The 27762-nt window shown below is 43.5% G+C and overlaps 1 protein-coding gene across 1 annotated transcript in view; it reads right to left on the bottom strand.

Annotated features, from left to right (window-relative positions):
- The window catches only part of SEMA3D (semaphorin 3D), a 114106-nt gene that overhangs the window by 83993 nt on the left and 2351 nt on the right, over positions 1-27762 (bottom strand). Inside the window, exon 2 of the mRNA XM_070947741.1 lies at positions 27374-27465. Within this exon, the coding sequence (XP_070803842.1) occupies positions 27374-27465 (92 nt within the window). The remainder of the gene's footprint in view (positions 1-27373; positions 27466-27762) is intronic.

Raw genomic sequence — 27762 nt, forward strand, 5'->3', positions numbered from 1 at the left:
CCAAATATGAAAAAGGCGAAGAAAATAAACCAACCACTGCTACCAACAGATTTTTCACCAGACAGTCAGCAATAATAACTTTTCTTCCCTAGAAAGTAAGATATAATTTGATATAAAGAAAATCTGACTTATTTACCCAGACCAACTATATTATTCATACTGGAAAAAGGGAGCTAACAATTACACAATTTACCCCAGCAAGTGAAAAGTTATATTGAACAATATTGGTGATTAATGCTGTATCGTTCAGCTCCAAGATGTTATCAGTCAAACACTGAACAAATAGAACCACAGGACAAAACAGTGAATTCTTTAAAAGAAAAGGAGGAAGACTGGATATAAATCACAAGCTAAAAAGAAAGTACAGAATGCTATTGTTGCTATTATCACCGGTACAAACAACCATTAGTGCTGCGTATTGCAGTACAGATGAGAATGCATAGCTAGCTAACATCTGGCAGGCCTGCTTGGAAATGCATCCACTGGGTTGAGTGGGGCTGACTTCCAGTGCTCTGAATAGAGGACTGCAGTTTAAATGACTTTCTCAGATTCCACCTGCCTGGAAAATCTGTAAAAAAAAAACCAACAACATCAACAACAAAAAAGGCCATAAAAATTGCTACCTCCGATTTGGCTGCATGGGAAACCCCTTTGCTGTTGTTAAGCATCCATCTTGGACCACTTCCAAAACCAACTCTGATAAAACCCTAGTCATCGTATCAAAACAGAAGCTTTCGCTCTCAAATTTCAGCCCATCCCCGGAATCCTTCCTCCTGTTCTGCACACAGATTCCTTTCCCTGCCTCCTCACTCTTGGTCCCAAATATGCAAAGAATGACATCGGCTGCAACTTCGCAGCTTCAAGAGCTGGTGAGAACACAAAATCTCAAACAACAGCGAGGAGCCTTGCTTAAAATCAGAACATGCTTCCCAGCTGTCCTCTTCCAACTGTCTCCAACCAGAAGTTCATGGCCCAAAGGGATGGCCTGAACTTTTCTGATCATTTTTTGATATTCCGGGATCGATAATCAAAGACAAGAAAAGCCCCATCTCTTCCTGACCGACTTTCCCTTTTAACAAACACAGAAGTAGACAGTCAAGATTTATTTATTTTATTTATTTATTTATTTTATTAGATTTTTATACCGCCCTTCTCCCACAGGACCTCAGGGCGGTGAACAGCCAAGAATAAAAATATCACATACAAAATTTATTTTTTTTTAAAAAAAAGAATTAAACTAATTTTGGCCCAATAAATTTAAAACACCCCAACTAAAATCAATTAACAATTAAAAATATCTAAGGTGGGGGGGGGGGTTTAAGCCAGCCCAGCTTGATGAAATAAAAAAGTTTTAAGGGCACGGCGAAAAGCACAGAGATCTGGGATCCTACGTATCTCCGGGGGCAGGTCGTTCCAGAGGACAGGTGCTGCCCCAGAGAAGGCCCTCCCCCTGGGGGTCGCCAGCCGACATTTCTTGGTTTTCTATTTAAGTGGGCAGTCAATCTGAATTAAATTGTGTCCTTTATCATTATCCTGCATGCATTTTGGAAAAGGCTAATATAAATAAAGGAACACTGACAATATATTACTTACTGGAAACAATAAGTGTTCAATGAAAACTGTATTTATCATTATCTGGTTTATTTTGCCCAAAATGATAAAGAGTTGACACAACCATTCTTGACTTAGCGCTCTTCAGAGGTATTGGACTTCAAAACCCATAATTTGTAACCAGCATCTGGGAACCATGAGATTTGTAGTCCAGCATACCCAGCAGGCACCAGTTTAAGGATCAGAGGTGATTTGAGTAGCAGTACATACTATATTCTTCTCCTTATACCTCAATCTTTTGTTTGTATAAATACTCAAAGAGGCTTGGGATAATTTTTAAAATGCCAAGTAGAAAATTGCACTTAACAATAAATTGCACTTAAAATTAAAAAATAAAAAACAATAGTATCAGCATTACTTAACAATACTGTCCGCCTTTTTCTAAAAACTGGCCCTTCTATAACAGAATAATTCTTCACTGTATTATATTTCACCAAATGTATTCTTAGAGTATTTTCCAAGTATTGGGCATGCTGTTTTCTTCTCATAAACACCTGCAGTTCTATGCACCTGGGAATAAGTCAAACTGAACTTAATAGCATTTATCTCTGAGGGTATTGGAATATAACTTCTCAGCAAGTGATCCAAATAGACTTCAATATACAGATACTTCTTGCTTAACAGGAAATATCTTTGTTCAAGTATTCAGCATAGACTCTCCGTACTTTAATTGTTCCCATACATACATTTGTTTTAAGATCCACTAATATACCAAGTCTCTTTGCATCTTCTTTCTATTTCAGTCAAAAATGTGCATCTATTTAAGCACACTTCTCAGAAAGGGATTTCCACCCCAATTCCAACTAGCTCAAGCCTTACTAACTTGGCCTAGCTACTCCCAAGGAAACTATCTAGGTAATGTTCGAACATCTGGACAATGCAAAGAGGAATTAAGATTTCTTCTATTAGGCTGAGTTCACAGTAAAAATGCATGCAATTTGGCTGATAGCCTTAATATAAAACAAATCTCCCCTCGTAACGCATTAAATGGCATGAACATTTGCCAATAAAATCATTTCTCCCTTCAACATTCCTTCAGTCATGTCAAATGGAAAATGTGCGTTTAACTTAAAGCAGGATAGATCCACCTGTCTGGAAAGAGTCTTTGGGACGGACCTCATGCGCTCCAGGAGGAACTTGTCACCATCTACTTCAGGAAGTTCCACAAAGATCACAGAGGTAGCTACAAGACTTGTGGGGCGGGTGAAAATCCCATTTGTGCTTCAGTCAGTCAATCACCTCAACCAGCAGCCAATCCAACTGACCACAGACAACTATTGTTTTCAAAACATTTGGGCCATCTTCAGTGTTTGTCTCTGTCTTTCAAGAAATGAAGAAGCTCAAGACAGATACTGTAGCTCAGTCACAAGGTATAAAACCCAACATTGGGGTGTAGAGGATTAAGGATTAAGTTTGTGGGAAACACATTTCATTCAGGGCATGAGTTGACGAGCTTTTCAATGGCGGACACTGCTACATGATGGCTCTGACTCTAGAAAGATTTCCTTAAAACCTTTTAATCAGCTCTTTGTACAATAAAGGCCGAAAGTCAATAAATTCACAAGATTTGAATCTCCAAGTGCCCAGATGCTGCCTACTGAAGCAGTGGAAATGGAGACAACGGAAGGTCTTCTGATTCCAAGCCTTTAACCCATCTCTATTCCTCTGTCACTTTAGTCTCTCATACCCGTTGCAAGACCACAACCATCCTTGAACACCAACTGGCAGTCAGAAGACACAATGAAAATTCTTTAGTGTCACAACATATAGACAGATTTAACCATGGTTTCAATTGGGAAAATGTGACCATTCTAGACCAGGGAATTTCTAGAAGCCTGGCACTCTGACATATCAGCCATCAACGGACACATAGACATAAACAACATCTACAGACTATGCAAAAAGAGACAACTGACCAGCCCAAAGGAGAACAAAAAGACTCCAGCCCCTCTCCACCAGGAATCAGCACCCAGATGAGCATAGATTAACTCCAAGGTTAACTTCAGACCAACAATCAAGTAAGCAACACCCCAATCGAGAAACTGCCAAAGAGCCATCAATAAACAGCCCAACCAAAGAATGTCTAAGCCCACAACCCACCCACCCACCCGCACAGAAAGGCAAGACACCAGAATATAAACGGACAGCAAACAGCACTCCTTACTAGCACTGATGATGTTACCTAGTTGGGTCATGAAACATCTGCAAGAAAACCACCAAGCTCAGAGAGCACCAAGGACCCCTCATGTCAACCCTGAGCTACAAATATTCTCCTTTATTCACCCTTTAACCTTCAACCAAACCTCCCTAGGAAGCCTTTTCAACAAGGGCTGCAGAATTCTCAAATTCTATTCCAATGTGAACAATTGCTAAGAATTCCTTGGCCAAAACAATTTGATGCTTATCCTGATGGCCCTTTTGCCAACTGCTCCATTTTATTTGCTCCCAGGGCAGCCTAGAATATCTTGGCACCCAGTTTATCTTGCGTGGCTGATAAGAACAATTCCTTGCAATTAAATGGCAGTATCTGAAAATGGCGTTAACGAAATCTGTGTGTTTCCACAGCTGCAGACTTCACCTCGACGACAAAGATGTCAGCCAGGAAGCAGGCGGTGTTGTTTTGTTCCGCGTGTGAGATTTCTACATTAAGAATTGACGATCCCATCTGGGTAAACTGGAACACTCGATCCATGCAACAGATGGTATGTTCAGCATATGTGCAGAATGATTTTCACTGGATATTTTGAAAAGAGGGAGGGCCTCTTCCCACATCACAGTTCAACACACACAATAGAATTGTGGAACTGTTTTGTTTATATCGTAATTTTCCAGAACTTCTTCCTCTTCTCATTTCTTTTGTTCCCTTTTAATCTGTCTTGAAGCTGCTTGATAGTTAACGTTGCAACATGGGTACTTTTGTCAATAGGTTTAAACATAATAAGGAGAGTATGAGCCCTGTTGTGGCACAGTGGTGAGAATGCAGTATTGCAGGCTAACTCTGCCCATTGCCAGGAATTCAATCCTGACTGGCTCAAGGTTGACTCAGCCTTCCAGCCTTCGGAGGTCGGTAAAATGAGGACCCAGATGGTTGGGGGCAACACACTGGCCTTAGAAACTGCTTAGAGAGGGCTGGAAAGCACTATTAAGTGGAATATACGCCTAAGTGCTATTGCTATTGCTAAAAAAATAAAGTGTATATAAAACCTGAAACTTATATTGAGCAATTGTAATAACTGAGTTTTATTTGTATGCACCCACCAGAAAAGCAGGTGTCACTTTCCTTCCTTTCAAACAAACACTTAATGGCAAATTTAGGTTTATTACTGTTTAAAAATAGACATTTCAAACTCTTTTTTAAAAAAATCCCCAAACTTGGAATTTTGAAAGCACGGCTTAAATAGATTAGCAAAGCGTAAGACAAATGGCAAAGTTGTTTATAAGCATGGCCAACACAGGTAATAAGTCTACACAATCTTGGCACTTCTTAATAATACAGTAAATATAGGGCTGGTCTTGAGTCCAGCTGGAGCAAATCAATCACACAAGTATTTTTGCTCAATTCACATTTTGAGCAAACTGAATTGAGCTCCCAGCATGAATACAAGCAGCCAGCAAGAACACAAAAACTGTCCCCATTGCATTGCTGATGTCGAGTTAACATGCAGGAGATTTACACTAATTTTGTAAACACCAAGTAACTAACACAGAGTAATCCATTTATTCCAGATTAATATAAATAAGAGATACTCCACAATAGTTCAAAGCTGATTGTTCAAATCAGCACTAATAATATTCAAGAGATTTCCACTAATTTTGTAAACTCCAAGACATTCAAACAGGGTAATATTTTTATACCAGGTTAATATAAAGAAAAGGTATCCATAACAGTTAAAATTTGATCATTCCAATCAATATTAACACATAAAAATAGGTGTCTGGTTTAGTGGCACCCATTGTTCAGACTGCAGAAATTATTATCAAGTAGTATCTCCCTTTTTATTCTTTCCAAGAATATTGACGTGTTACTGTATCAGAGAAGACAATTCTAACACCACCTCTCTAATTGACCAACCCTACGGATAACAAATTGTAGGGAGGAAGGGAAGGAAACTCACACACTCACCCAAATGTAAAACATCAGAATGGAGACACCAAACAAATCTGGAAAAGAGGTTTTCGATATAATATCTAAATAATAACAATAATAATAATAATATATCTAAATACTGCTTAACTTTGGGAAGTTTCTCATTCCATCCCATGGTCACCATATAATCTTCAACTGAAACATCCAAAGCACCAGGTCTCCAATCCATATCCTTCACTTGTCTACAGTTATTACAAGGGCTCAGCTCGTAATCGTTGTAGAGAAGAGTAAAAGACCATTCTTTCATTCAGGCTTAGACATAAGACTTGTTCAGACAATACCTTCAACAGTTCAATCCAACAATGGAGAAAAAAAGGACCAGCCCAATTCATGGGGCACTGGAGAGATGGTCTTCTACACTTACAGTGCAATTGGAAACCTCAAGAGTGACTAAGATGGAACCCTTCACTTCACAATTCTAAATTCTGGAATAGTTCTACAAGTAGGAAGTTAGAGGTATTAAATGGAACAGTTCCTGCCTGAAATGTCCAGCTCAATGACAACTTTGGATGCAGCCTCCTATTCACGGGCAGGTGGTCCTCTGCCGAATTCCAGCTCTTCACTATCTATGGTATATGAAACTCCCGATCATTAGAAGATCAGAATAAAATTTAATCAGTAACACTGTTGACCCCCAACTCATTTTTTTGGTTTGTTTTAATCACCTTTGTCAGGGGAAGTTATGCAAGTTGTAATTTGGTCTCCAGGTGTAGTTGGAGGCTGGAGGAAGATCAAGGGAGATGCACTCCTTTTGAAGGAGAAGGTGCCTAGCCTAGAGGTCTGCGTAACCTCTAGGAGCATCAGTGGAGACACAAACAGTTTCCATGGCAAGCATTGCGTTGTTCGTGCTCTGGCTGGTTCCTTGAGTTAAGGGCATTCCTGACCAGAGATAGCCCAGCCACAAGGATTCAATTGCTAATAAGCTCCAACTTCCATGACAGTTATGTGCATATCCATGTGTATACATTGCCTCTCATTTCACAGCAGTGTTCCTGGATAGGATACAACTTTTAAATAATTAAAACAAGCCAAACAATAAATGTCCGAGGTTGCCAACAGCAATTCCAGCTTATAGTAAACAAGGCCATCCGTCAGAGCTTGATTAACCTCCTGGCCCCAAAGCCTGGGGGGAGAACCAAATCTTGAAGGCCCTGCAATTAGGACACTAATGTTTGCTTTCGTCTTTTTTGTGTGGCTAACAGAGGAACTTATTAGAAACATATTGTCCATGGTCTGCAGAAGCTGCGCTCGCCTCCAATCTGCTACTAAGCTAAGTTGATTTGAATGGTCAAATCTACACTTGGGCACTTACAAGACACCGGAAGTGGGAAAGGCCAATAAGTCAACTTTCCACCAACTGTTACAGTAGCTACCTCATGCATAAGAAGGAAAGGATGGCATTTCATTTCTTTGTAGGACTTTTTGGGTTGCTTAGGGTTTGTTTAAATAATCTCAAAGGGAGGCACTGATTTCATAATACTTTCAGTTCTGAAATATTACAATAAAAGCTGTTTTAAAATGCACATACTTCTCAACAAACCAGTAACAAGCCCAAACACAACAGTACAAACAGTGGTGGGATTCAAGTAATTTAACAACCGGTTCTCTGCCCTAATGATTTCTTCCAACAACCACTTTCCCAAACTGCTCAGAAAGTTAACAACCGGTTCTCCCAAAGTGGTGCGAACTGGCTGAATCCCACCACTGAGTACAAAACTACCCAATGGTATATCTTTAGCTAGATCCAAAGATGTGTAACAGTCAATGCCAGCCCAATTTAGCAACAAATGAATTTCACAATTTTTACTGGAAATGCCTTCTTTAGCATTATAAACAGAGAATCTTTAGTGAATGCAGACTTGCACAACCATTAGATCTTTCTCCCTGGCTTGTACGTGATGGGGAACATGCTGTTTCACTTAGTTAAATAGTAAGTTGGTAGTTACTTGATGCACCCTTCTAAGTAGCCTAAAAACATCTTTATGCTATAAAGTTGATTCACTCCGAAAACTTAGTTATGATAAAAAATATTCATTATTGGAAAGAAGAATGCTGTATGTAGGTACTATACATCAAGAAAGAGATGGAGAGGGAGGGAGGGAGGGAGGGAGGGAAGGGAGGAAGGAAGGAAGGAAGGAAGGAAGGAAGGAAGGAAGGAAGGAAGGAAGGAAGGAAGGAAGGAAACAGTTAGAAAGTCTGCTCATACACATAGTAACTCCATATGGTAGGATAAGCAGAAGAGCAAGCATAAAAACATATTGGGGGAATTAGAGGTTTTAGAAGATGGTTTGGGGATTACCACTGTAACCAAGACAACATGTTATTCATAAAAATAGTTTGCAGGGCAAAAATACTAAAAATAACAAAAAAACATTATTTTCAGTATCCAACAATTTATCTGAGAAAGCAAGTAATGGCACCACACACTGTTAGGAGTTTGGGCCAATTAGGTTCCATTCCTTTTGAGGAACAAAATGACTCCTAGGGAGAACTCAAGAGAGGGCTCTCTACCAGGTCATCCATGTTCCTCTGCAATTTTATGATGAAGCCTTCTTCTTCACTACCCATACTTTCAAAAGGGCCCGGTCCCTGCATCTGCTATGCACATGGACCTCCCAGATATTGAGAAAACTGGGCAATTCACATAAATTTCTGTCCTTTTTATTTTGTCAACAGCAACATTGAAAAAAAAGTGGTGTCCTTCATGGAATCCATGAGCCTCGCTGTCTTGCTCACATTGCTAATGAGCAGAAACCAAGCAAGGGAAAGAGACAAGGTCAAATATAAAAGGAAAGTTGTGAAGACGGAGATATCAGAGGAAGGAACGGCTCTCCCACACTTGGATAGAGGGATCGTTTCAGAAAATGAGTTTTGTAGAGATTCCCTCACTAAGAAAACTATTTTTCAACCCATGTTCCTCCTCCTTTTTCTACTCCTTCAGAACATCTAGAACTGGACAATGACTATCCCAGTAGCAAGTACGTACTGTACTCCAAAAGTAGATAGTAATGTCCAGTTTTTACATACTGGTATGCTTTGTGTATTGCACAAAACAAGCTAAGTATTAAAAAGTTTATGGACTTATCATGGAGGTTGGCAAAAAAAAAACCCTGTGTCCTTGGATAAATCACCTGCTTTATAGTCTTGCTTTTCTTCCAAGTCTCTGCAGAGTGATCCTCCAAGATCAGATCCAATCAGCCTATGATCTGCATTGCAGAGAATCAGCAAATTCATCTCTTTGGATCCGAGAGGGAGAAACGCTTCCCAATCCAGTTAGGTATGGAAGTTAGGGAACTAGGAGGCTGATTCCTCTGAATGCAGGCAATCTGTAATCTGACCTGGCCTTCAGATGGAGAGTGAAAGGAGCGAGGCCAGTGCATGAGGGCTGCAAAACAAATGGGAACAAATAAAAGAGCAAACAGGATTTTATGCAGCACAGAAACAGTAGCGCTAAATAAAGGGAAGGGTAACAGAAGCGTGGAAAAGATTTAAATCTTTCAAATGCATGCAGGGTAACAGATTGAGGGCTAGTCAGCCAGCCAGCCTGCATGTCTTAATCCCTCCTGGCCCCCAAAATCCTGGTTATAAAGAATCTGCCTATTTCTAGATTGCTTTCAGATGTCTTCACCCACAATTCCACCCAGATCTTCATCATCTACATTCTTAAATGCAGAGAACAGGGAGGGGGAGGGGGGGCATTATGTATGAATCCACCACATAGGAATATGCATTTTAAAACAATTTTTTTCATTATTTTTTTCTCTCTTGAGCCAAGAGCTTGGTCAAAATACTTAGAAAACACAAAAGCACTCAAATGTACAATCCCCCACCATGGGGGGGAAAAACCCCAAATCTCAGAAAATGGATTGAAGTTTACATATTTTATCCCTTAGGTTTCTTTATCCTGACAATCTAATGGAATTTAGAAAGGTTTAGCCAAATGATCAACCCACAAGATCTTCTATCTATACCAATCCAGGATTGATCTTCTCTGACAGCACAACCTGAGTTCCAGGTCTGAGCCTATTTTGAAATGGGTTATTAATCTTTCCTTTTTCCCTGATCTTTTCCCAGATCTAAGTTGCTTATTCATCCCAACCTTCACCATGATTTATCATATTAAATCCTCATCTTTTTATAATATTTATAATATTAGATATTAAATATTCACAATTTTTTCCTCCCTCCCTCCCTCCCGCCGTTCCTTCCTATAATGGATCTTCCCATCCATTCCAACCATCTTAACAAAGCCATCTAAAAAACAACTCCCCAAGCTCCATTAACCAAGTTAAGCTTGTGAAAGAGAGTTCGTGGGCTTCCAGAGTCAGCAAGCTGTTGCTTCCTGGTGCGGTTGTAAGCTGGCCTATCATTACAAAATGAGCAACCCGGGCCCAGTTTAGAAAAGAGGTGCAGGTTAACTCACTCCAAAGGTCCAACTGAAGCAAGTCCAGAGTTTGTTTATTTATTTAATATATATGCCATCCTTCTCACTATCCGCAGTGACTCTACACTAATGACACGTGAAGGGTTGAGAAAAAAGTGCTCCAGAAACCATTCCAGGGTTCCAGGATGTGGCATAACAGAGCTGGGGATGAACCGTTCATTTGTGTCAGAAGCATCACAATTAAAGTAAGGCACACTATACGACATACAATTTAAAATATAAAATACAAGATTAAAATATGGACAGATTAAACAGATCTTGCCCAGAAACTAGCAACATTAACTGTGTTCTGTCGCACTGCCATTAAGTTTTCAAGTATGCACTGATTCGGACAAAAGAGGACGTATATTTTGTCCTGCAGGTCACCACAATTGGAAAGAGGAGAAGCCACCCAATTTGTTGTACCTGTGCACCGTCTATTCAAGAGTTTCTATGGCTGCATGATAGCCAGCTGCCTCTTTCCAACAGCCCCTCTTGAGTTGTCTTGAGTGCGATTGCCGCTTCCATTCTTTGCTCTTATTTCAGGCGTGTCTGTATTTCAGGCCAGCCCTGTGGGGAGGTCAGATTCAAGCCATGCTAAAGTGGTGCCAAACGTTTTGTGGTCAAACTGTCCCAACCTGAGAACAAGCTGTTCCGGCTCCATCCGGAGGTTCTGGTGTCCTTCCAGAAGACATCAAACCTGCAAGTGAGACATCCTGATCTCCTCTTGCACTGGGGCCTCTTTCAATCAAAGTCAGAACTGCTCCTTCTCACCACGGAACATTTCCAGAGGAACTGAACTGGGATTTTTGGGGGGTGGAAGGTCAGAACAGTCAGCCCTCACCAAGTTTTGCACATCTTAGAAATTAAACACTGCCAGTCCAGGTTAGTATTGCATTAGAGAATTACCTGGGCATTTTAAGGCTGCTGACTAGGAAAGGAAACAAATGAGCAAAAAATAAATACGCTCCCATTAGAAGACAATAGGAAACTATTTCCAGAATATTACTAGGAAAACTGCATGGATGCAACCATCAAGAAGCAAACTCCTATTTTTTTTAAAAGAAAGTTATACTATGATATTGATGTTTTGAACTGTAACAGCCACCCAGAGTTGCTTATCCAAGATGGGAAACCACATAAATTAAATCAGTAAGAAAAAAACTTAAGTTGTTTATCTTTTTCACACAACACATTGCTATTTTTTTTTAAAAAAAAATTGCAATGCATTCAAGTTCATTTGAAGGTGCCCGTTACGTGCTATGAGTCATGGTGAGGATTTGTACGAATATGCTGTAAAATTTCTGAAAATTCAGTTCATCCCAAACTGAACACAATGTTCTACATTATAAGTCCTCCATAAATGAGCAAATTGTTCTGCAACCAACTCTGGGAAACTTGCACGAAAGTTCTTCAAAAGTGAGGCAGCGTATACACACATATATATACATACTCCAATTTGCAGGAGTAAATTTAGGATGGCTGTTTAAATTTGATCAACGTGAGCACACAATAACGCTGTTCTGTTTAAAATTAACTTTTCACCACCTCCCTTTGGGTTTCCAGGGGAACCTTTATTATTCTTTATTTCACTTTATTACAATAGTCGCAATAGAGGTAATGATGACAGCCTCTAAGCAACAGGAGGCCCCGGCAGATAAAGATTTCAGCAAAGGTTTTGTGAACCTTTCCTGGCAGGAGAAAGGACGGAGGATAACATAAAACAGGCATATTAATCCTAGGAAGAGTGTTAACAAAGCTATTTCCATTGTTCATTGTTCACATGCCAAAAAACTCCCACAGACCAGGCCTTGTTCCCTCTCAAAGCCACAGGCAGCATTGCAGCTGATTATTCTGGCAGCTTTTCTTTTCTACTTTCCTCCCTTTTTCTGGTCCTTCATTCCTTCTCTCCCATGTGTTATTCACCGGGAGATGAAAGTCCGCTCACTGAGACACAAATGGTTCTGATTTTCTTGGGGTGTTTTCCGAGAGAGATTAAGCTGAATCAAAACAGATCCAACAAGACTCTCCATTAGTATGGCCCAAATGAGAAAGACACCTGCTTATGACATCATCATCATCATCATCATCATCATCATCATCATCATCATCTTCCTCCCATGGGTTCTCTCTATCTTCTTAACCTAGAACTCAGCTCTCTCTCTCCTTTGCTTAGCAAAGAAAATGTCCCAAATTCAATTTTTTTGCATTTGGGGAAAGGGGTTCCCCAAAATTACTGAAAAATCAACCCAGACAAGCCAGGATAACTACAATTAAAACCCAGACAGTGCTTTAAAAAAACTGGCCCTGAATTAAAACAAGCAAACAAGTTGGCAACCTCATGAGCTATTCTATCAGATGCAGCTTCATTGCAACCTGAACTCGGACAGGTCCCGCTTTAGAGCTGGGTCATGAATTCAGGAGAACATGTGACATGAGGAAAAGAAAGAATGTTCTCCTATTGGCAGGATCTTCCCATGTGTGAATGTGACATCGCAAACACAGCTTGTGCTTTCAAACAGATAAATCCTCAGATTAACAGTAACAGAATTGGAAGGGACCTTGGAGGTCATCTAGTCCAACCCCCTGCTCATGCAGGAGAACTTATACTAGGGATTCGAACTGCTGACCTTTCTGATGGACAAGCTCAGTGTGTTAGCCACTGAGCCACCTAGCCAGGCTAGCTTCTCACCTGGGCTGATCTCAGGAAGATAAAGAAGGCACGACTGGCAAAGCCTTGGATGGGAGACCAAGAGGAAATCCCAATGCTGTAGGCTACACTGGGGAATAGGGAGAAACGTCTTCAAAGAAATCCACAACTCCTGAATTCACCAGGAATTTGAGCTCCGTTTCAAGGGAATACTCACTGTTTCTTCACATTCGCTCCCTCCAGAGTTGCTGTGGGCTCCTTATGGCAGATGGCAGCCCACAGTGGGCCCTGGCTGATCCTGAAAAGGGATCAGAACTCGTCCCTGGCTTGGATGGAAGGCCAACGGGGAAGGTCAGGGCTGGAGACTGGAAGTTAAAAACCATGAAACAGCAGTGACCAAGCGCTTCTCTGTAGCTCTGTCATCGGGAAGCCACGGGAGATTCCGTGAAATCCCACTCAGCCAAATTCAATTTTGCTTTTTTTTTTTTTACCGCCTCTTGCCATCAGCCATCGACGGATGCAAATGAAAGGCGGGATATGTGGGAGCGTAAAATAGTGAAAAGCGTGAAAGGTTTCCATTCCACAGAGTGGCCTCTTCTCCATTCATTTATATACATTTATCAGCACGAGTTTGTGGTAATGGCTGAGGAATGGTATTCAGGGACAGAGTAAAACCATATTGCTTATGTCCTTTTAGCTACAACCTTTCCCACCCCCCCTTTCCTTTTCTTTACTTGATGCAATCAATATACAGTTTGCACAATCTGAAACAACAACAGAACAGTGGACTTAAAATATCCAGGGAAATCCAACAAACCCCCCCCCTTTGGAATAAATCACAACCCCTCCATTCTCCTCCACCCTCAGCAAATGAAACGTAAATAAATCTTCTAAAATCCTGGTCAGTTTTGGCAAAACAGCTGCTTCCTGAACTCACCCGCCTGTGTTTACCAAGAGACTGGGAAACCCTCCTACTGCTTGTGATTTTAAACCCTAGAAATACAGGCTTTAGCTGTGGAATTCAGCATTTGAAACTCAAATTCAGATTTCTTGAAGGGGAATTTGCCCGCCAAACACCCACAGCATGGGTTGTTGCAAGGGAGTTTTTGAGATTATTTTAGGATGCACCCGTAGTGCAGTTGAAGAGATGCATTTTGACAAAGAGGCGTTTCTCAGAGTAGCAAATGTGCTTTGCTCAGCACTCTAGTTGATGCAAAAAAAAAAAAAAAAAGACTTCCTGCAGGTGGAAAGCCTCAAATCCACGAAGGAACGGTTTCTAGAGCAGCAGCACTAAAAAGCAGAATTGTGTGGCTAATTACTGCATAGCTCTGGAGCCAGAAATGCCAGCCTGTGAAATGGAAGGACTTTGGGCTTCCAAAACAGCATCCCGAATGGTGGGGGAGTTGAAGGAAGGTTGGGAATTGAAAAGAGGCGGATCCATTTTTGGAAACAGAAGATGCATTGAGAGTGTACAAGGGTTGCTTTGCTTCGAATGACAAGGATGGCGAGGCTCCTGGAGGCTAAGGCCTAGGAAGAATGGTTAAAGGAAACAGCTATGCTTTGACTAAAGAAGAAGGGGCTGAGGAGAGCCCTGGCAGAAGTCTTTTGATGTTGAAGAGCTGTCACATGGAAGAGGGGGTGGATTCCTTCTCCATAATGGTCCAGGGCAGGACAAGAAGCAGTGGGCAGAAGCATTTACTGAGGGAGATCCAGGCTCAACTTTTCCTCTCTCCAAGAGCCACTGGCCAGGGTTTCTCCACCTTGACTGTTTTAAGATGCGTGGACTTCAACTCCCAGCATTCGCCAGCCAGCTTTGCTTTGGCAGACTCATCTTACCGTGGTCAAGGTTGAGAAACACCTCACTGAGCAGAGGAAGAGCCACAGGAGAAGTCATGGGTCTCCATCAAGGGAGGGTTTTCCAGCAAAGGTGAGACATCCCTTTGCCTCAGGTGGTCTGAGGATCTATGCAGGGTTTGGACTTGAAGATCACCAAGATCCCTTCCAACCAACCAACCCCATGAGTCTCTTCTTCAACCTCTTACCAGACCTCTAGGCAAAAATGGACATCCTTCAGCTCTTCTATTTCAAGGGACACTGGTTGCTTGGTTAATTCGTAATACAATCGATCTGCAGGTAGGCAAGGTAAAAAAAAAAGCCACACCTGTCTTGTTTTCACAACTAAATCCAGCCAACCAGTCAGACTGGAACAAAACCTGAGCACTGTCAAGCTAAGCCAGCTTCTGGGAACAGGGGCATCCCTACTTTTATCCTGTAAACAGCTGTAAGCCTAGATGAGATTGCAAACTCTGGTTTCACAGTAGAATCTCTGTTTCCCTGCTTATGCCTGAACAAGAGTGATAAAAGGGGCTACCAAATGTTACCTGCTCAGAAATTCAGAGGGAATGTAAAAGATATGTGCAGTCACACACACACACACACAAATAAGATATTAGAATGTTACAAAAAAAAAAAAAAGCCAAGAGACTCGGATGAGGAAAAAAATTATTCTGCTACTGGATTTCTTCCTAAGCCCAAATTTATCATCAAAAGTAAATTTTAATTGACCTTGAACATTCCTTTATTAGAAGAACCAAAATCTTTTATCCACGTAACTTTTTGCATGTTTTTTCCAATACCAGTTTATAGTTTTACATTCTATGTTTCAAATCCACGGGTACTTTGTCTAAAGAGAGTGAGGTTTAACATGCACTCAGAAACCTTTCTATGATAAATAAACTGGATTGTGACATCCAGAAAAGCAGAGCAATCAGAGGACGGTTGTGTTCAAATCTGGATATGAGTCCGAAGAGACGCATGCCAGGTCATTTATAAAGATTAAATTCTTCAATCATCTCCAACCAAAACAAAAATATCTGAAGAACAGAAGGTGGTCCAAGATTTTTGCTAAAACCAGGGGAGGAAGAAACCCCAACATTTTGTGTGCACAGAGAGTTTAATCCATATAATTTACAGTAGATAGATGGATGATAGATAGATAGACAGAGATGGATAAATGGAGAGATAGAGAAAGAGATGATAGATGAGACAAAGAACAAAATAGGAAGTAACTGCAACATGGAAAAGTTTTAAATAGCTAGCAATGAGTTACCCTTTCTTTCTAAAGCATCTTTAATCAGGAACAATGAACTAAGACGTAGGTTGCAGATTGAAGTTGCAGTGCAAAGCAGATACGACAAATAGACAGACAGAAACTTTGTCGATAAAATAAAAGTCCATTCAATAAAACAAACACAAAACTATCCCATAACAACAAGAACTATTGGCAACCATTTGCGGGCCAAATTTACACATCATGTTGCAGAATGTTGCCACTTTTAGAGGAACAAATTTATCTCAATTGTTTAACAAATAACACAAATAAAATTTATCAGAGAGCCCAGGAAATGTAAATGAAAGAGGGGTAATCATGTCCCTGTAGAACTGGCAATGCAGCAGGCAGGCAAAAATCAGAATAAAATGAGGTTGGATGGAGGTTTACAAGTTTAAGATCACTTTCAAATGTTGGATTAATACCTGAAAAGCTGAAACGCAAACACAGACCAGATTGGCCTCCCAGGAAATGCTGCATTTTTATTTATTTTTTATTTTGTCATTCTGAATTTTAGGTTAAGTGGGGAAAAATGTCTATGATGCATGTACTTGGTCGGTTAGCCTACATTTTCCTGGCAGACACACTTCCAAACATAAATTCCCCCACATTGTGTCTGCACTATGCATAGTATGTTTAAGTTCTACGTTCAGATTCTTTTAATCAGAGAACTGCAAACACTATAAAAAGGGGTTTTGCTGCCATATGTGATGGCTGGGCGGATTGTCGTAATTTCTCTCCGTGGAAATCCAGGGCTGATCTGCATCCCTGCATGAAGCCAGAACTCAAGTTTGGCTTATGATTGTTATTGAAGGGCTGCTGAGGGCAGGCTGCCTTTAAGGAATCTCTGCGACCTCGGAAGACAAACCAGCTGGGGAGAGGGTTTGCTGATTAAACCAGCAAGTTGCCTGTCCACATCTTGAAGAAAGAGGGATGTGCTAAAAACTGACCAAGGCATTAAAGACCCTGAGCCTGATGACAGAATCACAGAACCCCCTCAGCCTTCTCTGGATCTCCCCTGCACCACAACCAAGTTTTGGAAGTGATTTTGGCCCGTGTGACTTTCAGGATATTTTTACACACCACACACTGAACCACAAACCAACCAGGGTTTGGGAGGCAGGGTTTGCGCAACACACATGAGTCACACATATTTTGAAAAAAGAAAAGGATGCAAGGGACAAGTGTAACTAAAGGCTACTGCTAATAAAACGTAGCCAATTCTGGAGCTGCAGTTTCTAGATTAAGCAACTGGCATAAATGCAGCGAAAAGAAGACTTTTGCAAAGGTGCCTAAGGTGGAGGCTCCTGAAGCAACTTTTGATGCCTTAATGAATCAGCCCAAATCCCCCCTTCCACAAGAGACGTGGCTTCAAGGACTCTCCCTGTTCAAATGCCAACAGCTGAGAATGGATTTCAAAGTGGGGGAACCTCACCAGAATCGCCAAGTGGAGCCAATAAGGGCACCGTTCAAGCAAAGATGTTGCACCCGTTGGATTTCTCACTTAAAGGCGAATGAATCTACGTACCTAAAGTTTTCGCTTTCTAAACCGCGTCTCCTGTGCCACAGCATAGACAGTGACTGCCATGGTGTCATCCATGCTTTAGCCTGGTTCAAGATGCACAAGATGGGGCTTTGATCTCATTGTTGCAGTGACTATCTTGGCTTTAGGGCCCCCATTTTTCTTTCTGTCCTCCACTGAACGTTGTTTTAGAAGTGCATGTAAGGAGGCTGCACTTTTCCTTTTGAGGGAAAGGGATATACGGTCATATTATATTGTATATTATAATGAATTGAATAGAATAGAATAACAGAGTTGGAAGGGACCTTGGAGGCCTTCTAGTCCAACCCCCTGCTTAGGCAGGAAACCCTCCACCACTTCAGACAAATGGTTATCCAACATCTTCTTAAAAACTTCCACTATAAGTTACGGAAGAAAAATAAGACTGGAAAGATTAATTGTTAATTGCAATAATCTTTCCAGTGTGAAAGATACAATGGACACAATTCCCATCCAGCTATCCAGTGAGAGGCAGTGTGGCCTAGTGGTAAGAGGGCTAGACCAGGATGGAGAAGACCAGCTCCAGCTCTCTTGCAGCCATGGAGGGATCTGTCTGGGTGACTTTGGCCCAAGGAGATTTCTCCACTTACTCTTTCTTACACAAGCTTGTTCAGAGGAGATAGATAGATAGATAGATAGATAGATAGATAGATAGATAGATATAGATATAGATATAGATATAGATATAGATATAGATATAGATATATAGATATACGTGTGTGTGTGTGTGTGTGTGTGTGTGTGTGTGTGTGTATGAACAAGCATCGTTTCAAAACAAATATTACCAAAACAGCTTTTAAAAACCGTAGTGCTCAGTCCATATTTCTGTCCAATCCCAATTTTCTCATCCCACTAGTAAATTGGTTTAATAATCCAGCTTCCTAGCCTGATGCAATTTCCCATTATTCAGAAATTAATCCCACTGTGGTCAAAGGTGATTATTTCCACGACTTTACACAACATTTAAAAAAAAAAATTCTCCCCCATCTCTTAGTATCTTCAGCATGGAGCTGCTTCGTTCCTTCCCCCGCCACTCCTCAAAGATGTTTTTCCTTCTTCCCAACTGTGCCCATCCAAATCTTAACCCCGTTTCATCCTTCCTTGCTTTAGGTAGAGTCCGCTGATTGCTGCCACCTAGCTAGGTGTGAGATTGAGAGAACTGCTGTCCGACAATTCCACCTGAGCTGATTGCAGCTGCCCAACACACTTAGCCTTGGCCCTCAAAAGCGGGAGCAACACTGTTGGGTATGAATCAGGACCTTCCCCCCTGCAGAGTTGAAGTTTTTCCCAGCTAACTTTGAGCCAGCCCTTGTGAGTCCCCTGGAGCTGGTGCCAAAAGAGGAGGAAAAACCTCCTGGTCAGTAATGCTGATACAGATAAGGAGAAGTTTAGCTTGACTTAAGATGTGAAGGCAATGTCCTGAGGACCTGCCGGGGCACATCTGGGGTCTCATCTTCCTTCCAGCATCACGGTACATCTCCCTACTTAGTGCAATCCCTACATTGTGATGTCACTGTGGAGGAGAGGACCATGAGCTCAGGTATCCTCAAGTATAAAGGAGGAGGGCACCAGCCCTGGACCATCAGTTCAACTCGACCATCATCAAAGAGGGCAACTCTGGCACAGGCAGGCAGGGGTGAGTGCATCCATACGCACTTGGCCCTGGGCTGCAAGCCCAGAAGTGAAACTCAGGGCATTCAGAGAGGCTGGATCTTAAATAAATGGATCGTCAGGGGATCCACCCAGCAGGAAATGAACCTGTTGAAAAGCTTTAGCTGGATGGGAACAAACCAGGGAGGCAGATTTCAGAGGGCAGAATCTAGGCTCTAGGTTGCATTCACACATTTCCCCCTGCAGATTCCTTACATCAAAGGAATTATTCACTCCTTATTTTGAAGGTCATCAACACAAAGATATTATTATTATTATTATTATTATTATTATTATTATTATTATTATTATTATTATTATTATTATTATTATTATTATTATTATTCAGAAGGCTTTGCCGGTCCAGACAGAGTCACCCCAAACAAAGCTGCAGGAGCCAAAGGAGGAGGGCAAAAGGCGTGAAAAGCAGAAGACCATCTCTCCTTGAAGTTTCTCTGCCCCATGATTCCCACGGTCTTGGCGCTGCCTCAGTTTCCCTAGGCGAGGGCCATTCCCCCGCCCCCCGGGTTCCACATGGCCCTTCTTCTTTCCCCTTCCAGAGAAGCCGAAGCCTTCCCCTGCTTCCCGCCGAAGTCGCGGGCATTTCCCCGCAAGCGAGCGTCCGCGCATCCCCACGCCACTCTTACCCGAGCCGACTTCGGCCGCTGCTGCCCGCCGTGCGCGGAAGGAGAGAGCCAGGCGCGAAGGTGGAAGAAGCCGCCCGCAACACAGCGAGCGAGAGAGCGAGAGAGAGAGGCGCCCCTTGGAGCAGGGGCGTCCGCTGGCCCCGAGCGCCTTTCCCTCTGGGCGGCGGGCGAGCCCGGCGGCGGCTCTTGGCAGGGGCGGGGGCGGACCGAGGCCGGCTGGGGCGGCAGGCTCTGGCGAGCCGGGGCGGGTCCGGGACTTGGGAAAAGTGGCCCGCGCAGCGCCCGCTCCGCTCGCTCGCTCGCTCCGCCAGCTGCGCCCCGGAGATGGGCAGCTCTGCTGGGCGCTCGCTTGCCCGCCCGCCCGCCGCCCGCAGCGCAGCCCGCGTGGCCCGGCGGCGGCTGCCAGCCTCGGCTTCCCCGCCGCTTCCCCGCCGCCCGAGCCCTCCCTTGGCGCAAAGTTGGCAGCGGGCAGCCCGACGGCCGTCAGGTGGGGAGCGGGGCTGTTACCTGGCGGGGTCTCCGGGTGGGTCGGAGCCGTCTGCGGAGGAGCCCCCGCCTCCCGCTTCCCCTAAAAGCTGCCCGGTGCAAAGGGGGGGCCGGAGGGTCTCCGCCGCCGCTGCTTTTCCCGGGAAGCCTCCGCTCTGCCTTGGGGGGATCCCCGCCGCCGCCGCCGCCGCCGCTGCTCCTCCTGGAGGCGTATTCCTCGCGAGGAGGCGGCGGCCCTGAGCTCCGATTCTGGGCTTCCTCTCAAAGAGTCGGAGGTCCCTTCTCCTCCGCCCCCCCCCCCCCCGTGGCACAGACCCCACCCCCAGCCGGCCTGCTCCCCATCCCCCCCTCCAACCCAGCCTTAACCTCTCTTAGGGGTTGCTGCCACCCTGGAAGAAATTCCGGTGTCTGGCACCGGGAGGAGGGTGGCAAGGAGTCCGCTTTCTGCCCTTGAAGGAGGAATCAAGCTGGGGGAAGGGTCTTGCACAAGGCAGACCTTAAAAGCCCATTACAACTTGTGTTTAGCTTCCTAACATGTTGGACTACAACTCCCATCATGCAGAGATTGGGAATTGTACCTTACCACAGCTTCAGAGTGCCAGTGGGCTAAGTTAGTGTGGTGCGATGGTTGGGGGGACAAACCCCTGTTAAAAAGGACCAAGTGGCCTAAATAGATGGAAAGGCCCTCCTGCAAGTACCCCAGATGACCTCCCTTCCTCCCATTTCTCTTAGAGGAGAGGAGTCCAAAGACCTTGGATGACTTCTCCCTGCCCTGGCCAGGAATCCCCAGCCCCTCCCAGCCCAGTAGCTGCCGGCCTTCTCTCCAGGACCACAGACCTCCTTTGGGGCAGCCTTCACACTCACCGGATCCTAAAATTCTACACCCCAGAAAAGCCTCTTGGACTCCAATTGAGCCTTCAGCCCTCCTTCACCAGAATGGGAGCGGGACTGTCATAAGTATTTTTGTTTCCACGGATTCTTTTATTTATTAAATTTATAGGCTGCCCATCACTGCAGTAAGATGACTCTATTTGTTGCTTTTATTATTAAAAGAGTCACTTGCATGAGTTGGGCGGCTACCGAAATTGAATGAATGAATAAAATAAACTTAGCTTTGCAGCTTCTCATTCTGCGGTGCGCCATCCAGAGTCCTGTGAGGCAGGGAAGGGCTACAAATACAGCTAAGTAAATAAGTAAATTCGGGAGTTGGAATATGAAGTCACCCGGTCTGGCACAGGATTACTAACATGAAATTAGTCACTCGTATGAAAACGGCACAGGTTTGCCTGGGCTGTATCCCCTGAATTTGTAATTTATCTAAACATCAGGAGTTGTGGACTTTTCATGCATGAAAGGGGCAAAACAAATTATTACAAGCTCTGGAAGGCATGCTCTATTTTTGATTTGCACCAGTGGGTTGCTGATTCATTTTGTTTGGCACCGTTTGAGTTACATATTTTTTTCCCTACCTTAGAAACCCAGAAGAAGCTTTACAAGTGATGGAAATGAAGAGGGAGAGAGAGGGAGACAGAGAGAAAGGGAGAGAGAGAGAAAGAGAGGGAAAAAAGAGACAGAGAGATGCTCATTGTCTCCCCCTTTGTTTGATCTAATGAAATAGTAAGAAGGTAATTACCTCGCTTTGTAATTAATGGATAAGAGAGAACCCAGTTTGGGATGGTGATTATAAGTGCTGGGAAGAAACCAGGAGGCTGTGAGTTCTAGTCCTGCCAGGCGAAAGGCCACCTGGGTGACTTGGGGAAGTCCCTCTCTTTCAACCTTAGGAAGGCGGCGATGGCCAACCACTTATGAAGAAAGAGCAGGGCCATGCTGCTGTGGTTCCCAGCAATCGAGGCTGAGTCTAAGGCAATTTAGTCCAATTTGACGCCACTGGGGATGTTACAGGAGAAGGCCAGCAGCTGAAAGACAGAGGCCAGCTACCTGCCTCTGATCCTGGAGCCCTCACAATCTGGAAAGGAAATGGGATGGAGGCCAGCCATGTTTCTTGGTGCGCCTTTTATCTGCCTCCGTCTTCCTCCTCTTCTTTCTAATCTTTCTGGGCTGGGGGAAGATCAAAGCCCAAGAAGGCTCCAGGAGAGTTCAGAGGCCGAGGCTGGTGCCTCAACTGGCGGCTAGGAGGGAGAATTGGAAGCAGGCAAAGGAGATGCCAGGAGCACCAAAGAGGTCAACTTGGTAACAAGGTCTCCCTGCCAGGATCTTTGTGTGCTTGTGGTAGGTCCCTCAAACCAAATTCATCTTGTTCCTAGCACAGGTCCTGTCTCATGTTTGCTTAATTTTTGTTTTTTATTATTATCAATGCAACCAGATCTAAATTAGTCCAGACGATGCTCTCTGCAACAACGAAGCTAAGGAATAAAAAGTTCAGGCAGGTTATAATTTTAGAAAAACCGAGTTGCCAGTCTTGACTTGGAAGAAGACTGAAATTCCATGGAAGTAAGAAATTGGCAGACAAAGGAGAAGGAGGCAGCCACAGCGTTTCTCTGAGAGGTCGGTAATTCTGTACAGGGGGAAAAAAACAGTTTTTGCAGTAGAGTTTTCCAAAAGGCAGATTTTCATCTGCAGCCCTATTCTTGTACCCAGAGAAAAGAGGCAGCAAGGAACACCAATGGGTACTTGGATAGCAAGTGATACCGTGGCACCAATGGGTACTTTGTGCCAAGGACGCAGGGGTCATAGCTTGCTCTATAGGTTGCATGAATCTGACCCCAATGGGAAATTTGGAAAACCATGATTGATGGTTATTAAGCAAATCTGGCTTCCCCCATTGACTTTGCTTGTTGGAAGCCAGCTGGGAAGGTCCCAAATGGGGATCACATCAGCCCGAGGCAGGGAAACCGTCATAAATACATGCCCGTTGCCAAGTGCCTAATTTTTTCATGTGACCCTGGGGATGCTGCAACGGTCATAAGTCATTCTTCAGTGTCATTGTAACTTGAAAGGGTCACTGAGTGAATGGTTGTAAATCAAGGACTGCCAAGGATGAGAACTGGAAGAAGAGACTGGGCTTCTCTGCCTCCTCTCTTCCTCGGTCCTGAGTAGCTGGAGGGAAGTGAGGCAGGTGATCGGGTTGATCACACGGTCAGTCTCGGAGTGAAGGCGAATCAGCCGCGCAACCGTCTCTCCTGACCCTTTGGGAATGGAGGTGGGAAGAGGAGGGGTGAGCAGAGTCTTCATCCAGAATGGAAGGCCAGGAGGCAAAGCCCAGGGGACACAGCCAGGAGGAAGCCTTCCTGCTTCCACTCTCACAGTCCCATCGTCGTTCCGTTCTGGATGAAGATGAGCTAAGAGAAGATATTCTCAATTCACACAGGTCCTCTGAGGTCTTCAGACTGAGGGTCGCGGGTCATACAAGCAGAGAGAGAGAGAGAGAGAGAGAGAAGGAGAAAGGGAAAGAAGAGAGAGAGAAAGGAGAGAAAGAGAGAAAGAAAGGAGAGAGAGAAGGAGGGAAGGAAAGAGAGAGAGAGAGAAGGAAAGAGAGAGGGAGATAGAGAGAAGTGAAGCTGGGAGAGCAAGAGAGAGAGAAACCTGTCTTAAGGCAGCTGCAGTGAGTCATTAGGTTGGTTTCCCAAAACCAGCAAATGGGAACTTCTGTCCCAGTGCCAAATTTCCTGCCAATGCACAGTTTGATCACCGTCTCTGAGCCGTCCACAAAAGCCCCTTCTTTGCGTCCCTCTGAAGAGGGGAGGAAACACCCAGATCCTTTTCATGGATCCAAAGGCCCTCTGGTGCTGGGGAATTGTACTCCTTTACCAGAGTCATCAAGCCCTCAATTCGGCAGGAAGGCTGCCAATGCTCTTGGCCTGAAGATGCCAGTCAAGGACAGCCAGGCAGGCTGGAGGCCAAAATACCTTGGTCAATCATACCAAGCTCAAATTAAGATTTAGAACATAGAGTTGGAAGGGACCTTGGAGGCCTTCTAGTCCAACCCCTGCTCAAGCAGGAGACCCTGGACTATTTCAGACAAACGGCTGTCCAGTCTCTTCTTAAACACCTCCAGTGTCTGGAATCTTGCCTGCCCTTCTACACACGCACACCAACAAAATCCACCAAAGCTCTCTCTTTCAAAGGAATTTTTTTTTTTTGTAAATTGAAGGGGAAATGAGGACTTATTTTTCTTGGGTGTACAATTCCGTGCCTCTGTGTTCTTCTGTATCCATGGAGAAAAGGCTGAATTATACTTTCTCCCACATGCAAATCCACTTTATTTCATATTTAAAAAGGGATGGTAACCCAGCTCATTTCTCGCATGTGAGAACTGCTTGGCAAGAGCAGCTAATTACGTTATTAATAAGGCCGCAACTATAAGCAGCAGCAATTAATTAACGGGCTACACAATGGCTTTTTGTCTTTGGAGAAGAGGCCAAGCTGAAGACAATCAGGATTTCAGGAGAGAAGATGTTGGGGTGAAGGAAGCTTACAAAGACGGTCCAGAAATATTTCCATCCACATTATTCCTTCTCAGTCGACCATTCGTGATTTATCCTTTGCTAGCTGAGCTTTGCCTGGATAGAAGACTTCCTGCCACAGAGACCATGAAGTTCTCCTCATGGATGATCTTTGTGTCACTCAAAGTCCCACAAGCTCAACATCTGGAAGGGACTTCTCTCTGTGTGTGTTTGAGTGTTGTGCAGCTGCAAAAAAGTTTCTTCCAGCTACCAACAAGGTTCTGGCAGAGAAGACGCACGAGGCCATAAATCAAATGTTCTTACTATTGGGCTGGGTTGTACAACCATAAAGCCCTCCTTGGCTGCAACGGGGAATGGCAAAGGGCCAAGCAGCAGCTGTGTTCAACTCAATGGGGACCGAGATTTCGGCAACCGATTCACACAAGATCCCTCTTTGGCGTTGTCTTCTGAATAAGATGGTGGCCAATGTTACTCCAACCAGGAATCTTCTCTCTGAAACAGCCTTAAATGCCCAGGTATTTCACAGGGTCTACCCAGGTGTAACTGAAGCTAAGCATCTATTATTGCTAGGATATAATTGTTCTGGGCTCCACTTGACTCCCTTCTGGCTTTTCAAGAGTTTTGCACTACTCTTCCCAAGGGCTGTAGAGTCTTCCTTTATTTCTAGATTAGAGTTCTGGAATCAAGTTCAGAGAATATGGCATACAGAATAAGAGTTTAAGGGACCTTGGAGGTCTTCCAGTCAGGAAACTCTATACCATTTCAGACAAGTGGCTCTCCAGTCTCTTCTTAAAAACCTCCAGTGATGGAGCACCCACAACTTCTGGAGGCAAGGAGTTCCACTGGTTAATTGATATCGCTGTCATGAAATTTCTCCTTAGTTCCAAGTTGCTTCTCTCCTTGATTAGTTTTCATCTGTTGCTTCTTATCCTGCATAGCTTGACTCCCTCTTCATTGTGGCAATGCCTGAGATATTTAAAAAGTGGCTTTTTTCCCCTCCCTGGATCTGAATTTGTATCGGATGTTTGTTTGTTTGTTCCATTTTTGTTTTGTTTTCTAAGGAAATGGGCAAGTCCATTTTAGAAAAATAACTAAGTTCTTCTATCCAACTTCATCTGTCAGTTTCCATTCTTTTAAGCTTTAGGTAATAATTTCTGAAGTTTTGAAGGAAGATTTTGTATCTGCAGAACAATTTCTATCTTAAGTGGTTATTCAGATAGCAGAGAACTTAAGATTCCCCCAAATCTAAACTTCGCTGCCAGAACCTGACAGATTCGAGAAGAAATAATTTCTCAACCTTGATATCCAGTTTTATCTTCATTATTGCTAAATAAAATAGAATAAACTCCAAAGCATGGTTGATGCTAAAATTAATCCAGGTAATTCTAGTAGAAAGAAATCCCTGGGAAAAAAATGCCCTCTGGTGGCTGGCTGTTAGAGTTTTTTTGAATGAGCCATAACACTGAATAATAGCTTGTACAATTTTAGGTAGGAAGGGAAAGAAATCCACCATTTAATCAAGGTTTCTCAACTTTGACAACTTTAAGATGCGAGGACTTCAATTCCCAGAATTCCCCAGCTGGCACAAGGCAATTCTGGACTCTCAAGCTTACTCAACATCTCAATTGTTAAGTGTGAAGTTGGCAATTGTTACAAGGAACTATCTGTGAGGGATGGTGGCAGTGGATGGAAAGGGATTCTGGTGGGCTACAGTGAAGCGATAGTTTCCCAGGAAGAAGGGATAAATTCTAGAAAGGTGGAGAAGAGACCAGAGCTAAAGAGGAGGCAGAGGAAGAGAGTTTTAGGTCAGCCACTGCCTGGAATCTCCCAGGAATTCTCCATTAGGGTGAGAGTAGTAAGGCTTTAACCTGGCAAGATTCTGTCTATTGTGTGTGAGAAATAAAGAACTGAATCCTGGCAAGAGTCATCTGTGTTGCTCTTGGACTAAACCTCACATCATCATCAAATCTCAGGTGCAGCTCCTTCCCACCCACCCCTCCCTATTTCTTCAACCCAGCAGTGGAGATCAATTGTCCTAGAAAGGTAGGAGAAAGAAGTTGATGGGTTAAAGTCTGGAACATATGGAACATATAGAGCATGGGCCTTGGCTTCTGTATGCTGCAGCAGACAGTATATTTATTATTTACCCCATAAAACATCTAATCTAGCCAAGCTTTATCTGTGAGCCTCCTGCCAAGTCAATTCCTGAAATAGGAGTCAAAATTTCCTGCTGGAGGAAAGCCTGACATTAACCACTGCACCCACACTAACTGGGTTGGCTTTGATTTTTCTAATCTAGCCAACATTGGGGGCTTGGAAGATGAGGAGAAGAGGCAACGAAGTCAAGGAGTGGTCAGGAACAAGGGTAAGCGAAAGGGATTGTTTGGAAAGAAGGATTCAAGGAAGGCCATAAATTCTTCCTTGCACTGCATATTAATTTAAGCGAGAGAAGAATTTGAGAGGTTGTTCCCTGCTTTGGAGAAAGGCAGGTGTACCAACAAAGCTAGATATGCATTCTCAGTGAGATTCAGATAATGACCCATCGGCACATTTGATTTAAGGCTGCTCTCCCTGGTTTGTGGTGTTTCCCATTTCATGTAATGCTGCGGGAGAGGAGATGGTTAATTCGATGGAAACAGCAGGAGAAAGAGACAGATAATCTTACCTTCGTGCTCTCTGCCATTCTTTCCATCCAACCTGCCTCGCATCTGCTTCTATTTTCATTGTGGAAGAAAATGGAAGGAGAGACATTTTGATCTGGAAAACAATACCAGAAAAGAAAAGAAAAGAAAAGAAAAGAAAAGAAAAGAAAAGAAAAGAAAAGAAAAGAAAAGAAAAGAAAAGAAAAAAGAAAGGAGCAGAACAGTTTGTCTCCTGCAGCTCTTCAAAAGTTGGCAAAGAGAAGGGAGAAAATTTCTCTATCATCCAAATGTTGATGTCCAACGCAACATAAATATAGTGTGATTCCCACAGAGTGTTGAAAAGTGACGATTACCAACATCGGCCACAGGAAATGGCTGCAGAGAGACACAAATTGTTTTTCTTTGGTCTTAA

The sequence above is a fragment of the Pituophis catenifer genome, unplaced genomic scaffold (genome assembly GCF_029215685.1).
Source record: "Pituophis catenifer annectens isolate HBS135680 unplaced genomic scaffold, rPitCat1.0.hap2 SCAF_7, whole genome shotgun sequence".
Taxonomy (NCBI): domain Eukaryota; kingdom Metazoa; phylum Chordata; class Lepidosauria; order Squamata; family Colubridae; genus Pituophis; species Pituophis catenifer.